This window comes from Sturnira hondurensis, unplaced genomic scaffold (genome assembly GCF_014824575.4).
Source record: "Sturnira hondurensis isolate 20B ecotype Veracruz unplaced genomic scaffold, ASM1482457v3 Scaffold0012488, whole genome shotgun sequence".
Classification (NCBI taxonomy): domain Eukaryota; kingdom Metazoa; phylum Chordata; class Mammalia; order Chiroptera; family Phyllostomidae; genus Sturnira; species Sturnira hondurensis.
In genome coordinates, this window is record NW_028085119.1 from 3,735,916 (window position 1) to 3,754,423 (window position 18,508).

The window sequence follows — 18,508 nt, forward strand, 5'->3', positions numbered from 1 at the left end:
CCATTAATTGTTCAATAATTTAAATAAAATCATTGAAATGATTGTATTTCACCTTTGGTTTTGAAGTATTGTTCTGCTGGATGTAAAATTATTGACTGACAGTGTTTTCTTCCAGCCATTTGAGTAGGAGCCTACTTCATTCTGTCCTCCATTGTTGAGATCGAAAGTCACCTGTCCATTTATTGATGCTCCTTTGCATCTGATGGGTCATTTTTGTTTGTTTATTGCCACTTTCTAGATTTATCTTTGTCTTTGACACTCCAGAGTTTGACTGCAATGTGTCTGGGGTCTTTCTGTAAATATCCTATTTGATATCTGATGAACCTTTTGAACATTAATCCTCTGAACATGTGAATGAAGGTTTTACATTAGGTTTGGAAAGCTTTGTCATTATTTCCTCCAATATTTTTCTACTCCTCTTTCTTTTTCCTCTCTTATGAATATATATATGTATGTATTTGCTGTTGTCCCACAGGTCTCTAAGACTCGTTCTTTTTAAAAAAATCTCTTTTTTCCTCTGTTCTTCAGATTGATTTACTTCAATTAATTTTTCTTTATGTACAATTATTCTTTTTCCTACCTTCTCAAATATACTGCAATCTACTCCAGTGAATTTTTTGTTTCAATTATTGTATTCATCAACTCCAAAATTTCCATTTGGATTTTTACACAATTTTTACTTCCTTTTTGAAATTTGCTGTTTGTTAATTTATTATTGTCATATTTTACTTAATTCTTTAAATATAATTTCCTTTAGTTCCTTGAACATGCTTATAATAGATGCTAAATTCAATGTCTAGAAGTACTCAGAGACATATTTATTGACTATTTTTATCCCCTGACTGTGGGTCACACTTTCCCATTTCTTTGCATGTCTCATAACTGTTTGTTGAAAACTGGTCATTTAAAATAAAATATTGTATCCCTGGCCAGCATGGCTTAGTTCGTTGGGCATCATCCTGCAAAGAAAAAAGGTCACTGGTTTGATTCCTGGTCGAGGCACATGCCCGGGCTGCAGGCCCAGTCCCTGGGTAGGATGCATATGACAGGCAGCTGATGGATGTTTTTCTCACATATCAGTGTTTCTCTCCCTCTGTTTCCCTCTCTCTAAAAACAAATAAATAAAATCTCTAAAAAATCAAATATTGCAGTAACATTAGTTTATAATGTTTCCTACCACTGATGATAACACTTAGGAAAATACCAGAGATATTTTATTTACATGTAAGAAGATGGATAAATTCACCATTACATGTAATAGTGAATGGATTATTCTCTGCATCAGTTTGTAAAAACTGACAGCTGTACCAAGGGAAACTTAACTTCAGTCTATGAACTAACAATCATACCACAGTAGCATTAGAAAACAATGTCAATTTGTGTCTAATTCCAACATTTTTTTTCATTTCCTTTTCTGTATAGATGCTTCAGAGAAAGAGAATTTGACTGACATAACTACATTAAAGTTATAGATAATGTATTAAAGATGTATAGTGTCTCAGGAGAATACATCTTCTAAGGATTAGCCCAGTTTCACCTTTTGCTTTTGTTTTCATAGGGGATTCCACCTAGAAAAAGAATTAGGTAATTGGCCCAATGGAAGGCTCTCCATTGGTGGAATTGCCTATTCATCTTCTCTAGGAAATAAATATGGTAGGAACATCTTCACAAAACTCAGCCCCAAAGCTTCACCAAGAGCTTGAGGAAATCAATAACTTTGTGAAATATAAATGTTATTTATTATTGTTCAGTATAAAACTTTTTTCATCATAACCGCATTTACTCAATAAAATATCTACGCTGTGGCAATGCAAAATTGTGATAATTCTGGAACTGACCTGTTTTTATTCCATGTAACACCAGTCTTTGTATGAAATCTCTAGAACTAGACCAACTCCTCGACACTCTCTGGACCAGAAGTACCTGCATCAGAAAAGCCAAAGTCCATCACCTGCAGTGGAAACAAAACAACATGACAATTCGTGGTTGGAGTTACCCTAATATATCTGTACCTGTGGACCAGCAGTCGGATGGCAGTCCAGTTCCCTGGGATCAGGTATCGCCATTATTCTTCCCCTACCACTATTTGCTATTGTCTAAACGAGTTCAGCTGTGAAAGTTCTGTAAGAGCTGTAGAAAATTTAAAGGATAATGTGTATTTTCCTTAAATGTAGACATATTCTATGTTCACAGAGTGGTTGTGTTTTTTCTCCTTCTACAAGTGGATCTCTATAAACATAAACAAACATAAACAAACATAAACATAAAGAGACTAAGGTATTTAGGAGAATGATATACATTACTCTTTCCTCCCTTGGGTCTATACTGAATGCACAAATAATTGATTGTACATAAATGCACTTTACTATGTGCCAGTCACTATTGAGGGCATGAGGGATATGGTATAGATCAGAAATAAGCCCGGCTCCTATGGAGCTCACAGGGTAGTGGGAGGGCACAGATATTACATGAACACAACAATGAATGAACACTTTAAACTTAGATTGTAGTAATTTAGGTTAGCTTACAAAAAGAGATTACTTTAGGCTATGAGCCACAAAGAAATATTCGTATAGTAGATAGCACTGAAATGAGATGAGGTGATAATTGATCTTGTAAACATATCCACATTTTTTAAAGCTGTATTCCAAAATACGTTCACTAGTGTATCTCAGTGCTTCTTGAAAATGGGTGCTATGGCCAAGTAGTTTGGGAGATACTGGAGAAACACATTGTACTGTCTTGGGAGGTCCTTCAATAAGTAAACGTCTTTATTCTTATTGAATCAAATGTTTCTCAAACTTTGACCATAGAATCCTTCCCTGCCGTAATAGTTTAAAGTTGTAAGAAATCGATGTTCAATGATGATGGCTTACATTTATTGAGCACTCACTATGTATTCGACACTGTGCTAGTTCACCTGCATTGCCTCGTTTAATCATTACAACTGTGTGAGGTTAGTTTATATTATTCCATCTTACAGATGATGACATGGAAGCATGGAGCTAATAAATAACTGCTTAAGTTCACAGAAACTGAGGGTACATCACCTGCTAGCATATTCAGTGCCCTTAACAACTATGCTATTGTTTAATAAAAGTTGATTTAAATTAATAAAAAATATTTTTGTCATTTGTATCTTAGATGAGCAGTTTCATATTGAGCACAATCTGTATCATAAAAGAACAAAATTCCTCACATGTTCCCAACGCTGCTGAATGCTGTTCCCATGGCTTATGAATCCATGACTGGACACCATCACATGTTTTTATTATTATATACTGTTAAAATGAATTTCTGTCGTTGCTTTGCTTTTCTGTTAAATGACATCTACTTAAATTGATTCTTTCAGTGCTTATTGTAAAAGTGACAAAAATCAGTGTTTTTTTTTAATTCTTGTTTGTGAAGTCTCTTTAAGAGCTTCTTCAGGGCCAAGGTTTTTTTTTGTTTTTGTTTTTTTTAATTTAAGGATTGCCTACTTAAGCCATGTATCTTCTATAAACAGTAATAACTATTTTCTTTGCTGACTATGCAAAATAAACAAAACAACATCCTCTCTGTGCCAATGTATCACTCTCCTTGTTACTGACGATGAGACCCCAAGAGAGCAGACTAGATCCGAGGGTCCTTGCTACGTTATTCAGACCAGTGGTTCTCAAGGGGTTGTCCCTGCACCAGCAGTCTCAGCATCACCGGCAACGTGTTAGAAATGCCAGTTCTCAGGCCCTGCCCCAGGGTCTGCTGAGTTACAAACTCTGGGAGTAGAGCCCAGTACTCTGTCTTTTAATAAGCCCTCTAAGGGACTCTCAAAGCTAAAGCTCAAAAACCACTGCTTTGATTGTGTTTGTAAAGTTACCATAGAAGTCTGATGATATCAACATCAGACTGTGTATTAAAGTTTTACATCGAGGAATAAAGAAATTGTTAAGTTTATTGTCTGGGTAATCTAAATATTCTTTTTTATTAAAATATATTGTGTTTAAAAATGTTATAGAATATAATGCATCAACTGTAAGGACATTTGTATTAGTGATTTCAGATGAAATATAAAACAATGACTTAAATATCTCAGAAACAGAAAATGAAGATCAAGGGCACGGATGTTCATAATTCATAACAGAATAATCTTACTATATGAGAAGGTATTCTAAAAGTAGTAGAACTATTCAATTTCTTGACAATGAACTGGGGGGAAATGCATGGCATTCTGTTCACATTTATCTCTCCACTCTTTCACTTATCAGTCAGACATTTTCCAATAAGAATGTTTATTATGGAGGGCTTGCCATCAAAAGCTTGTTGCTAGTTTCTCTTATTGTTGTCAGTATTTTTAATGATGAATAATTTTATTCCACTAGTAACAAATGATGCAAAAGAGAATAGTCTCTGGTGATTTTCAGTTTGATAAGGAAAAAAATCACAAGTTGAAGTTTTCTGTTGTTGCTTTTGGTGGTAGATACCCTTTGGGATTCTTGCCCAGTTCCTTGCTGAGAAATGCCTTCCTCACCCACCAGAGTGAGGCTGTAGCCATGTTTGAGCAGCACGACCCCACCCCCTATCTCGTGGGAAAACCAATGAGATGGACATCTACCTGACCCAAGAGAGCCTGTCCGTCTGTGGCTTTGCTGAACCATTAGATCTCTATTAGGACTTTCAGAATCAACTCAGTCTTGTGTATGTGGACTGAAAGTTCACTTCGCAGTTGGGGCTTATGTGTCCATGTGTTTTCTAAAAGAGAGAAAGCCAGACCATGAAAGGTAATAGATAAGCTATTTAAAAAATAGCATATTGATTGTAACTAAAGATCACAAAGATGTTGTACTGAGGTCTTACTTCAATAGAAGACACACATTTCTGCCAGTGGAACTATGTACCATCCTCATCCATATATTAGACCTTTTTAATGTAATTTTTGATAGACTAAATCAGCCCTTCACATTTCTAAGATAGACAAATGCCTTGTGGCAATTTTTAGAGAACTGTTGCATATACTATTAATTTATAATCCTTCACTCTTATAAATCCACCTATACAATGAAAAATTGCAAAGATTTAGGTAAATATCAATAGGCAAAAGCAATTATTTCAATCGTTTTTGTGGAAAAGAGCTGTCAATTGACAAGTGCTGTGTAAACTAGCTGGTATGTAAGTGCTAAATGATATGGTTTCATGTGTCCGTTTTAGCCAGAACGGCAATGATGGCGAGTTTGTATGCTGAGGTTAGTGATTATGTGGGGTTTTCCCATACAGACTTGCTTCTCTGCTGGGCAGCTGGTGGAAATATTTCTACAGAACAGCCTCTCACCTATTTCTAAGGAGGACTTTGAGCGAATGAGTCCAGGAATCATCCAACAATTGCTCAGCTGCTCTTGCCGGCTGTCCAAGGACCAACAAGAGAACCTGCTGCCCACCACTCTAGAGAGTAAGTTCTGATTTTTCCCTCACAAAGTGGATGCACCTAACGTATGTAACCATAACCATGAACACAGAGTGCTTATTATAAACCAGGCACTATTCTAAGCAACTTACACTTATTGGCTAATTTCATCCTCACAACAATGCTATGAACTAGATATTATCCCCATTTTACAGATGAGGGAACTAAGGTGACTTGCCAAGGACACACCTCTAGTAAGTGATGGAGTTGGGATTCAAACCCAGGCAAGCTGGCCCCTGAGCCATTGTTTTTAACCAGTCTGCTATGCTAGCTTTCAATGATTATTTATATTTTGTAAACAGTTTATGAGTATATAAATTGATTTTGTCCCTTTTATGGGACTCAGTTATAGACCAACTTGAAAGTGCATAGTTGGGGAGTGGCCTGGTATAAGGGAGAGAACAGATGCAATGTTGGAATCAGAAGTTGAGTGGTGGCTTCTGTCCCCAGCCAACTCTGATCTTCAGCAATCTCTATTTCCCTGAGCCCATCTCTTGTTCTGCACAGTGGAAAAGCAGTGGTGTCCTACAGGCCTTTCACACATCATGGCACAGGTAAAAAAAATGAAAGCACACTGGGGTAGACCCAAGAGACTGCTCCAGAATGGCGGTGACCAGTGCAGGCAGGTACCAGCCTGCTGTACCTGGCTGGCACCCTTGGACATGCACTCACCTATATCCCATTGGACCAGTACAGCAGGTAAGCTCTGCTGTAAGGTCCAAATGTGATAATATGCACAAAACTGTTTTGTAATTTAAAGCACTGTGTATTTAGAAGAAAAAAGATTGCATAAGAACATCTGTGATGGATAGAAATATTGACAGTTAACACATGCAATCTTTGAGATATTGCCATTAACCCTATATATAGCACGAATGGTTAGAGCTACCTTTCTTTCTCTCTGAGATTGTCTGCAGTGCCCATAATAGCTGGATTCTTTGGCTACTCACTTCTAACTCACAGTGGATTAGGAGACTCAATTTGAAGATTTTTAGGTGAACAAAAATATGCCAGGCTGAAATATCCGTAATTCCACACTTACTGAGAAGAACAAAGCTCTACTAGAAGTGAGCAGCTAAATAATTCAGCACCTGGTGGTCAGTGATGACTCCCAGACGGAAGAGGCAGACAGACCATGGCACCGAGGAGCTTCCACGAACATGTTTGTGCTCCCACCATGTGGCACAGTGTCTGGTGCCTACAGCCACCAGGGAGTGGGCTTATGAACTGAAGATCCGTGAAAAAGTTTTTAGCTTTCTAATGACTTTCCAGATCCTTCTATGGAATAGTCTTCCTAAGAAAAATTCAAACAAACCACTCACTAAAGAACCTAGAAAAACAGTACTGTCCTCAATTTAAAATGTTGCATTACGTAACTGAAGGGAAAGGCTTGTAGTGGCCTTTTTATGGAAATGTAAGGTGAAGAGGAGAGGCCACAGGGAGCCGTTATTAAGTAAACATTGTTCGGTGTGGTAAAACTCAATCTGTAAGCATCACCTCCAGTTGTTTCCAGGACAGAGCGTTTTGACTATGTATAAATTGAGTTTCAGACCTACACAAAGCAGCTGCTCAGGAGTGGCTAGGAATTTAATTCTTACGTTAAGTTCTACTGTAATGATGAGAAAGATGTACATAGCACTTGTCTGCAAGTCGCCTGAGTCCAGTCGAGATGGGCTAAGTTAGTCAGCAGAGTTGGATGGCCACAAAAGTCAGAGATTTTATGGTTTTCAGGCTGCCCTTGCCATACAGGAGCAGGTGAAATCTGACTCACAGAGGCCCTAAAATCATCTATAAGCTCCAATCATCTATAAACGTCCATTCTCCTCCAGTCCCACACTGTAGCTGCCCTCAGGACAAAGGGGAGAAGAAAAGAAGGATCACAGAACCTGAGACTTTGCCTTTTGCCTTGGAAATGTCAGACCCTAATTTGTTCCTGTACATTCTTGACATTTAATGATCTTCTGTAGCTTCTCTAAAATGTGGCACCTTTGAACTATATCCGGCACCCAGGTGCTCATATTAAACTTCAGATGTCTTTACTTATTACATGAGAAGAATGATGTTCCCACAGAGAATCTACTTGTGGAAGAATGGAATATGATACTTGCTAAACATCTCTATGGATTTTTAAAATAACATAGGCATTTTTACTAAATTATGACAGGATGAAACTTCTAGGCTGGTGTATGACCATTCCAAACTGTTTTATTTTTTTAAACTTTAATTGTGATTTAAATACACATGGAATTTATCATCTTAATTATTAGGAAGTGTAGGATCTACAGTTCAGTAATATTAAGTATTTCATATCATTGTGCAACAGATTTTTTAGAACGTTTTCATCTCGCAAAACTGAAACTCCGTATCCACTGGATAACAGCCACTGTGTAGTGGATTTCTGGCTGTGAAAGGATAGTGATGAGAGTGGGAAAACCGCAATTTGAAAGTTTTCTCTGAATACATCACCAACGCTATTTTAATATTAGATTCTTATATAATCTAGAATGTATAATTTAGTAAAGATCATCTTAGCCCTGGTCTGATAGCTCAGTGGGTTAGAGTATCGTCCCGGTTCTCCAAGGCTGCAGGTTCGATCCCCAGTCAGGGTCAATACATGAATCCTCCAACGAAAAGATAATAAGTGGAACTACTAATTGATGTTTCTAGTAGTGGAACTACTAATTGATGTTTCTCTCCCTCTGTCTGTCTCTCTCTCACCAATACATTTTAAAAATTAAAAGCATAGAGATCATCTTAAAATCACAAGTCTATTACCATGTTATCAGCTAGAATCATTAATATGATTTAATGTAGAAGGTGAATGTCCCAGAAAAGTCAAAAATAGTGAGAGTAGGAGAAAAGTCAAAAATAGTGAGAATAGTGAGAATAGTGAAAATAGTGAGAATAGTAATCATTTCCCATGATCACTAACTTTAAGATGATAGTTTCTTAAAATCTATAATGGACTTTAAATAGTATAACTACATTATTTGATTTAACTCATTGTTTATCTGTATGTAGTCACTCAAGGAAATGATAGTTTAATTTTGTAATTACCTTATTGTTTATAAGCCATTTTGCCGTGACTTGTTAATAACTTCTAAATAAGTACAAACAAGAGTATTTGCCCTGAACGTCTGCAGCCAAAGAAAAATGGAGGCTTGAATAACTCTTTATTGCCCAGTCATTTACTTTTTACTCTGAGATCCATTTTTCTCTCTGTTAAACTTTCTTCTTCTTCTCCCGTTTTACTTGTTCTCCCCTCATACATATTTTTGTTTGAATAATTTAAAGCGTTGCATTTCCTTAATTTTTTAAAATCTAGAAGCTAGGAACATTGAATAAATACTGACATAATAAAATATCATTGCAATAAATCAAAAGGTAGGCTCTCCAAATTTACTGTGAACCATTAACATTCATTGATCAGTTTTTACCTACACAATCACTTATTTTGGTCATTGAGAATAATAAACACTTTTAACATTACAAATAATTTTGAGAACTTCTGGAAGAAAGTACTCATTTCGAACACAAACAAAGGTCTACGTGGGCCCAGACTAGACGTTCCCATTGCAGCGCCACTGCCTGGCCATGGAAAGGCTTCCATGTGATTGGATGGAAATCATTACCAGTATCTGTAATGAAATCTTTTCATTCTTTTCTTAAAAGCTAAAACCTTTGCCCAGTAGACCACATACAACAAGTTCATGTCCCTACCGGCTGTGCTGTAGGACACACTATTCCTTCAGTTTCACTAGCTCAGGCACTCGCCGCGGGTCACGGGCACTGACTGTCTCCACGATCTCCTTCCAACTCAGAATATGGCTACAGCACAGTGGCCGTGATGCTGCTCACTTTGGGCTCCTTGCTGGGAACCACGCTGCTCCTGTTCCACAGCTGTGAGGAGAGCTACAGGCTCATTTTACAGCTGTTTGTGGGCCTGGCTGTTGGGACCCTCTCTGGGGATGCTCTGCTCCACCTGATCCCTCAGGTAAGCTGCTTTGTTTCTGATTTAAATGGAGTGTTTCCAGCGCCCTCTCTGTTTAGCCAGTTGGAGGTGTTTATGCAAAATTTCACAGCAACTTGCACGAGTAGCTATGGAAGCCAGTGTTTCCCTTGGAAATGAATATTATTTTCCCAAAGCACTTGTGGGAGAAAGGAGATGATTGGTCGTTATATTCACCACATGTTATTCTTATTTTTGAGAATTTTTAAAAAGATGATCAGATGTCAATTCCTACTAAGAAACATTCAGGAAGCACTTACAAATTACCTGTAAATAAAAGTGAATAGGCTATCAGACATGGCAATATTTTTTCTCTGGTGCTCCCCCAAATCACCTATGTTGTTCTCTGCTCTTCTCCTCTGTCTTCTGTGGCCTGGGAGAGTGCAGGTCCTCAGCCCCCTCGCAGACTGGGTGGTTGCCAGGGCCAGCCAATGTGAGGCATGACAGATAAGTCGGGGCAGGGGGAGAGAGGGGCAGGGCTGTTTCCTCCTGTCCCCTCCCGGCTCTGGTACTTCCTCTAGAGCAGTGATTTTCAACCGGTGTGCCATGAGAAATTTGAAAACATGCAATGCCTGACCGTGTAGTCAGGGGCACTGACCTCTTTGCCCTTAGACTGTTAAATTAAAAATGACAACAGCCAACACAATAATAGCTGTCTGGTGTGAATGAATCAAAATTTGCCTATTTTTTGTCAGGCTGTCAAAAAATAAAATTTCTGGCATGCCATAGAATTTTAGTAATTAGTTTAAGTGAGATGACGAAGGTGGACAATCAATGCTCTAAAAGCAGTTTATTACCTGCAGTCCTACGGTTCCCATGGATATGGAAATTTTCCTCATGCCTCTGGAAATTTCCTACAGGGTCACTCTTGTTGCTTAGAGGCTCAATAATTATTAGATGTTCTGAAAATTGCAAAGTGAGCATTGGAGAAATGAAACAAACCATTATTAGTTTTAATTTCCCCTGTAATCTAATTTTCTGGAAATATTTCAAGGCTTATTGGCTTGAGGCGGTGGCTGAGGCCTTTTCCAGGTCACTGCAGAGGTTCACTCCCAGGATCCTGGGAAACAGCGGAAGAATCTCAAGGCTCCCCGGGCCTCCCCTGTTCAGGGATGGCGTAGCTCCGGGCAGCGGGCAAGGACTTGGGGCAGGTGGGACTGTCAACTGACTTTGCAGAGATATGTCACAGAGGGGAACTTAAAAGATTAGCTAGGTTTCATGAAATTTGGAAGGCAGTTGTTCCACTTGAGAAAAAAGAAGACAGAAGTTACTGGGAAGAGGAAGATGCGATGCGAGGGAGGTGGAAAACTGGAAAAAAACGGCGGTCTTGACACATGACAAGTGTTCAAAGAGCTGCGGGGAAATGAGAAAAAATGCCACTGTCATTATTTTCTTTTTCACTAGCTAAATTTATTCAACTTAGAGGTCTGCATTTTTGTCCGACATTGTGGTTTTTTCCCATTTCGTGATATTGCAATGTTCTCTGTACTGTGAAATAATGGTAATTACAGATACTAGGTGGGTGTCCTTTAATGCCTTTACCAAAAGAAAAAGTTGACTACCATATGTCGGTTTTTAGTTATGTCCATAAAATCAGTGTATATACTCACTCATGTATGAATGTATGTTCACACACATAAATATCTACATATGTATCTATGAACATGTGTGCATGCAATATGTATACATATATTTTCCCCTCTTTTTAATGGTCAGTAACATCCAAAATGTGGAAACCACTGAGCTATTTTCTTAAACTAGTTTCTTAAACTGCCTTCTCCTGGGGAAGGAATATGATACATAATGATTTACTAGCTCACAGGAAATCATGAGGTCAACCAATAGCATGAGTCAACCAAAGGGATGAGTCAACTAGAGAAAAATTCCTGATGCTTTTCTTGTATCCTCTTCTGTCCCAGGTTGCTGAATATATTGCTAGGCATATAGTATGTACTCCGTGAAAAACGTCTTTATGGTAGATTTCTTACTACTATGAACATTTATTAAAAGTATTCTTTAATTGCAATTGGGCATGGGGAGAATAATGCCCAGATGAAATCTATCTTTGTATTTGTTCTGGATATAAAACACATTGGCTTGCTATAAGGCACTGTTGTACAAACAGATATTTTTGAACTCCTAAAAAAATTCAGCTAAAGGACTGAGAATGCATGAAAATTCAGGCCACTTCCTGAAATAAGCTTAGGCTTTAATCTGTTCATAAGCAGAGGCCACCTTCTTTTCTCTTGTACCCATTTTATTCGCCACGATTAAATCCTACAGTGGAAGTATTTATGTATCTAAAAGCAAACTGGGCTTTGAATGATTTCAGGAGTTGGCTATATTTAATATCAGACTTCCTAATTAGTGTTTAAGTCATCAAGTTATTTCTTTATGTCTCTTGCTCTCACCTTTTGATTTTTAGGTTCTTGGTTTAGATAAGCAGGAAGCCTCAGAGTCTGGACATGTCCATGAAAGCAAAGGTCACGTTTGGAAACTCTTGGGACTAATTGGAGGCATCCATGGATTATTCTTGATAGAAAAATGTTCTATTCTTTTTGTGTCACCAAGTGTCGAGGTATATTTTAAGTTTTATTTATCCTTTACATTAGGACCTCATAATATTCACCTTTTATTGCAGAAGTACTTGTTCAAAAGTAACTGACTTCTTCATGAAGTTGTCTGTGTAAGGGATGAGGCCCTGATTTCCAGAATACACAAGTCATTCTGACTGGCAGCTTCCCTGTAAGTCTGCTTATTAATCTTTTAAACATCTGTTGCTGGCCTGCTGATGTACTCGTTACAGTCTGCTGTTTGACCTTCACTAGCTTAGAAACAGCAGACTACCTCCTGCCTGATAATAAAGGGGACCATCGGCCTAGCTGTCAGGCAGTGTTCTGAATGTCTTTCTTAACCAAAAACAAACAAGCAAACAAATATTCTGAAAATTCACAAAATTACACATTATTTTCTATCTTAAGGGCATTTAAAAATATTTTTAAAAACGCTCAGGTATGGTATTTGTAATATATATAGCTTGAATCATTGCTTTTATTTGGGCCTGTATTTGATCAGTTCCTACATATATGATGAAATATAAAGGGAAATAGTTGAACTGTTTGGTGGGATGGTTAAAAAGGTAGATACTTAAGAAAGACTCAATAAAGCAAGTTTTCTTTGCAAAGTCCTGAGGCTCTGTTGTCCTCTATGGTTTTTTACTTATTCTTGACTGCACTCAGGTAAAACTCAGTCTACTCGGGTAGACTTTTAAAATGTCAGTACTTTATTAGCATTCCCAAGTTTATTAGAAAATTCTATTTTATGCATCAAAAACAGGTGGTTTTGTGGATGGGTAGAGAGTGGCTAGGTGTGGGATAAAAACAGGTACAGCAAAACATCACTGGTGGGACCAGGAGGTGGGTATCTGAGTGTTTACATTACAGTTCTTTCAACTTTTCTGTATATTTGAGAATTTTTATAATAAATAGATTTTAAACAAAATCCTGTGAAATAATTTGTTTTCATGAAGCAGGGTCATTTTTTTGGCCTAGGGCCCAAACTAGAATGCTATAGTAACTCAAAATTGAAAATTCAAGCTTCAATTTCTTCACCTACTAGAGAAGTTTAGGACATTAATCTCGAGAGAAGGGGTCCTAATTCAATCAGCATGAAAAAACAATAATAGATGACCACTGAAACACAATACATTAGCATTCCTGGACTGAAAAAACTAAATTACAAAGCTAACATATCAACCTATGTGTAATCATGAGAAATTTAACCAGGATTGAAATGAGTAAAATAAATTATGATCATCCAAAATGTATAGTTTATTTAGATTGCCCTTGTATTTGCCAAGGAACTTAAAATGAATTTAAGAACATAATTTCAAGATCCATGATATTGAGTAGCATGAAAGGAAGGTAGGTATTTTAGAAGTTCCAAGTGCTTGAATTGATTAATACCTTTCTGGAGATTTTAATTTAGTGGTTTTAGGCTGCAATACAGTTTTAGTTATAATCCTTTTGGTATCTCCATCAGAAAAAAATCAAATTAAATTTTGTAGTAAATAAAAAAGGCATTATAAAGACCGCCACTGTTTGAGTCTTTTGCAATTCTTGCAGCTGCATGTTCAAAGCATTCTGAGCATGCATGCCCAATCAGAGCAATCCTTGCTTCTCCGAGTATTTTAGTAAGTACTCCTCACAGTGGGAGTCTCCCATCACTATTGTCGTTCACCCATCACTTTGGCCAATGAGCAAAATGTTGAGTAGAACTATGGACTTGACAAAGGCTGCATTTGCGTTCTTCTGTTCTTCAGCACTAATTTTAAACCATCCTCACCCAGCAGGTCATGCCACTGGTTCATGGGCACATGGGACATTCCCATCACCTTGCACTCGATTCTGACCAATCAGGCAAAGGCCAATCTGCTTCAACTATCCAGCTGGTAGGTTACTGATCTGAAATTTTCTGTTGGTTTGATTACCTCCTTTCCTTTATTCCTTGATTAGGTAAAAATCAGTGCAATAAATATACAGTTCACTCCTGACTTGCCTGTGTTCTTGACCGCGATAAATAGTTTAGCAAACTCTGCCAAGTACCTAAAAGCTGTTTGAAAGTATAAAAAGCATTTTCCATAGATTCAAATTATTGCAACCAGCACCATTTTGAAACATGTATGGACTAGACTGACATACTATACAGCAATTGAATTATTTTGTTTACAAGTATTCATGAACCAGTTGACCTTTGTTTGGTTTTCCATTCTGAGTAATTATTAGCCATGGGTAGGTAGATACAAATAATCCAATAATGGATTTAGTGCATCTGGGAGTGGGATATCCATTTCACAATGCAAAGGAGAACTGGTTCTGCCCCATGAGGTGTCTCATTGTAAGTGCTTTCTATTACATTGAATTTTCCATGACAAAATTATCCATGTGGATTCTCAAAAGACAACCTCCAATTAGGTTCAAAACAATAATTGCATTCTAATGATCAAAATAACAAGTAAAGGGATGAGCAAAATATGAAAGTAGTATGTCATAGATAGAAAACTTGCCTCTTATAACCATGACCTTAGGAAAGGGTTTACCACTCAAGGACTGATTCCTGAGTACAGATAAGTAAGCTATTCCTGAGATGTTAACACAGCAAAACAGAAGTCAGACAACAGATTGCAGATCTACAGCTAATTCAAAAATTTTTCTTTAAAATGATTTAAAATCCTTATTTTGTTTATTGCTTAGATTCTTCACATGTGGCTGGAAAGAAGATAAGTTCAGGCAGAGATTAGTTTTAGAGTCACTTTAATGCCACCTCTACCCCTCTGTGTGACTGAAGGGTACAGAACCCTGACGTGTGTATAAGGAAATCTCTGGTGCTAACTTAATGAGTTTGGGTTGCATTTCAATAGGCTGACTCACTAATTATATATTCACCATTCCTTTTGTTATTTAAGCTACAAGATCAATTTGTGCAAATAGAAATAGTATGGACTTTAGAAACTGTTTCAATTACTACTCCTTCAGGCAGGAGGGAAACTCACAATTCTTTCCAAACATCCAGTTTTGGATGTTTGTTTCTAAATTCCTTTACAGAGTGTGACATTATAGCTTTTGGGGAAAAATATCCTGGAATAAATATTTGAACTCCCATCTTTTAATGCAACTATAGAGATTTTTTATTATAATCAGCATTTTGATGTAACATGAAAAATTACATAGTAGGAGGGTTCTAGATCCACCAATTTCAGGCAGGAAGCCTGTCTACCTTCTCTAGTCCGGTATCCTTTAGGTATTCTTCTCACCATTCTTTTCCAAAAAATTGCTTGTCATTACATTTTTTGAATACCCGCTATTATTTAATATGTGAACTTCAATGTTACTTCCTGTTTACACTAAAAAAGATGGTTTTATCTCACATTAAATTTGTCCCATGGTCTCCACACCTTTGGATGGTAGAATTATATAAATATGATTTTAAAATATCATATTTAAAATGCAGATTAAAAGTATTCTCTTCACATAACAGAATAAGAATCTGAGGCACAGGGAGGGGAAGTGATTTTTCAGAAATTGAGCTATGAATCACTCTCTGAAACAGAATCATGTAATCTTAACTCATATTATAGATGTCACTTTCAAAATCTTACTTCCTGGACTTCCAGCCAAGATGGAGGCGTAGGCAGACACACTGTGCTTCCTTGTGCAACCAAAAGAAGGACAACAACAAATTTTAAAACAAAAACCAACCAGAACTGCCAGAAAATCGAACTGTGTGGAAGTCTGACAGCCAAAAAGACAAAGAACAAATGTTCATCCAGACTGGCAGGAGGAGTGGTGTCAGGCACCTGGGGCAGGGAGGACTCATAGCAAGACAGTGGCTGGCGGACCAGGCTGTCCCACATTCATGTGCAGATAAACCAGGAGGAACAACTGGAGAGCAAGATAGACCATGCAACCCAGGGTCACAATGTGGGGAAATAAAGCCTCAAAACCTCTGACTCCAAAATCTGTGGGGGTTGTGGCAGCAAGAGAAACTGTAACTCCCAGCCTCACAGGAGAGTTTGTTGGAGAGACCCACAGGGTCCTAGAACGTACACAAACCCACCTACTCAGGAATCAGCCTAAGAAGGGACCAATTTGTTTGTGAGTAGCAGGGGAAGTGACTGAAAGCCAGCCCAGAACCTAGAAAGCAGCATTGTTCCCTCTTGGACCCCTCCCCCATATACAGTGTCACAACGCAGTGACGTGGGTTGCCCTGCCCTGGTGAACACCTAAGACTCCATCCCTTACTACATAACAGGTGCACCCAGACCAAAAAAAATGGCCCAAATGAAGGGACAAATCAAAACTCCAGAAAAAATACGACTAAGCAACGAAGAGATAGTCAACCTATATGATGCACAGTTCAAAACACTGGTAATCAGGATGCTCACAGAATTGGTTGAATATGGTTGCAAATTAGGTGAAAAAGTGAAGGCTATGCTAAGTGAAATAAAAGAAAATTTACAGGGAACCAACAGTGATGGAAGGAAAACTGGGACTCAAATCAATGGTGTGGACCAAAAGGAAGAAAGAAACATTCAACCAGAAAAGAATGAAGAAACAAGAATTCAGAAAAATGAAGAGAGGCTTAGGAACCTCCAGGACAACTTTAAATATTCCAACATCCGATCATAGGGGGGCCAGAAGAAGATAAAGAGCAAGAAATGGAAAACTTATTTGAAAAAATAATGGAGAACTTCCCTAATCTGGCAAAAGAAATAGACTTTCAGGAAGTCCAGGAAGCTCAGAGAGTCCCAGAGAGGTTGGAACCAAGGAAGCACACACCAAGCACATCATAAATACATTACCCAAGATTAAAATCAAGGAGAGAATCCTAGAAGCAGCAAGAGAAAAGGAGACAGTTACTTTCAAAGTTATACCCATAAGACCATCAGCTGAGTTCCCAAAAGAGACCTTGTAGGCAAAAGGGGCTGGAAAGAAGTATTTGAAGTCATGAAAGGCAAGGACCTACATCTAAGATGACTCTATCCAGCAAAGCTATCATTTAGAATGGAAGGGTAGATAAAGTGCTTTCCACATAAGGTCAAGTTAAAGGAGTTCATCATTACCCAGCCCTTATTATATGAAATATTAGAGATTTATCTAAGAAAAAGAAGATCAAACTATGAACAGTAAAATGACAGCAAACTCACAGTTATTAACAATCACACCTAAAATAAAAACAAAAGCAAACTAAGCAAACAACTAGAACAGGAACAGAATCACAGAAATGGACATCACAAGCAGGGTTATCAGCAGGGGGTGAGATGGGTAGAGAGGGGGAAAAGGTACAGAGAATAAGTAGCATAAATGGTAGTTACAAAATAGACAGGGGGAGGGTAAGAATAGTATAGGAAATGTAGAAGTGATAGAACTTATATGTACAACCCATGGACATGAACCAAAGTGGGGGAATGTGGGTGGGAGAGGGTGTGCAGGGTAGAGGGGAATAAGAGGGGAAAATGGGACAACTGTAATAGCATAATGAATACAATACATTTAAAAAAACACAATGTTACTTTCCTGTCATATGAAAGGATGAGAAAACTTTAAAAATTGATTATATTTGCTTTTCTAAGTCTGTTGGCTTTCTTTCTTAATTGGCAAGACTCTTACTGACTGGTGGTAAAGCAACAAAATCAGAATATTAGGCCACAATGAATAGAATGAGGCATGGTGTTGGCATGGGGTCTCCACTCACGGCACGTGATCTGCTTAAAGATCTGAAGATGAATTCTGGATCCACAATCAGTGGAAGAGCCAAATTGGGTCAATGATCCAGAATCTATTTTCTCTACAACCTTTGGCTTTCATAAAGGCTCACATGATTTGGGAGTCTGAATTACAGATGGCTCTCCACACTCCACGGGAGACTGATCTGAGTGAGCGCTGTCTTCGTCTGCACGTGGGTAGTGCCAAAGGCTTGCTCGAAGACTCTCAGCCCCACCTTCTATGTTTGTCTATAAAGTTTAGAAGTTCTAGGTTACTCTAGAGCATTAAAAATGTCTTTTAAAAATTAATATAACTTTTCAGATGTTTCATTTTTCAACAAAAATGATGATCTCTGCTTATCTTATATCATTTATTTTTAAATTGACAATAGAAAGGCCCAGAAGATTCCCAGGCAGCTGAAATTCCAATAGGCAGTATGACAGCCTCCAACAGAAAATGTGAGTACTAATTGAAAACAATTAAATGTTAAATTTAGAAAATGCCACGGAAAGGTTATGTCTGCTTTAAAATAAACATCATAAATTTCATATTAGGTAAACATTTCATTATTAAAATCCTTGCAATAGAATTTTTAATAAAGACTTATTCCCATCAGTGTTTCAAACATACCACCCACTAATATCAAATTTACTTCATTCTTTAAAAATGCTATTTTCCCCAATTGTTTAAAACTGATCTTCTAAAAACTTCAATTATTATAAACACACATGTGGTTATCAAAGCTCATTTAAAATAATGCTTACATGCGCCCTGGCTGATGTAGCTCAGTGGATTGAG

The 18,508-nt window shown here is 37.7% G+C and overlaps 1 protein-coding gene across 3 annotated transcripts in view; it reads left to right on the top strand.

Moving 5' to 3' along the window:
- Positions 1-18,508, top strand: part of SLC39A12 (solute carrier family 39 member 12) — a 64,811-nt gene that overhangs the window by 22,618 nt on the left and 23,685 nt on the right. For 2 of the 3 annotated variants that reach the window (XM_037060787.1, XM_037060786.1), the window contains 6 exons: positions 1,884-2,056; positions 5,251-5,422; positions 9,259-9,431; positions 11,872-12,024; positions 13,795-13,896; positions 18,102-18,168. In XM_037060787.1, the coding sequence (XP_036916682.1) occupies positions 1,884-2,056; positions 5,251-5,422; positions 9,259-9,431; positions 11,872-12,024; positions 13,795-13,896; positions 18,102-18,168 (840 nt within the window). The remainder of the gene's footprint in view (positions 1-1,883; positions 2,057-5,250; positions 5,423-9,258; positions 9,432-11,871; positions 12,025-13,794; positions 13,897-18,101; positions 18,169-18,508) is intronic. The other variant, XM_037060788.1, reaches the window with a different exon arrangement.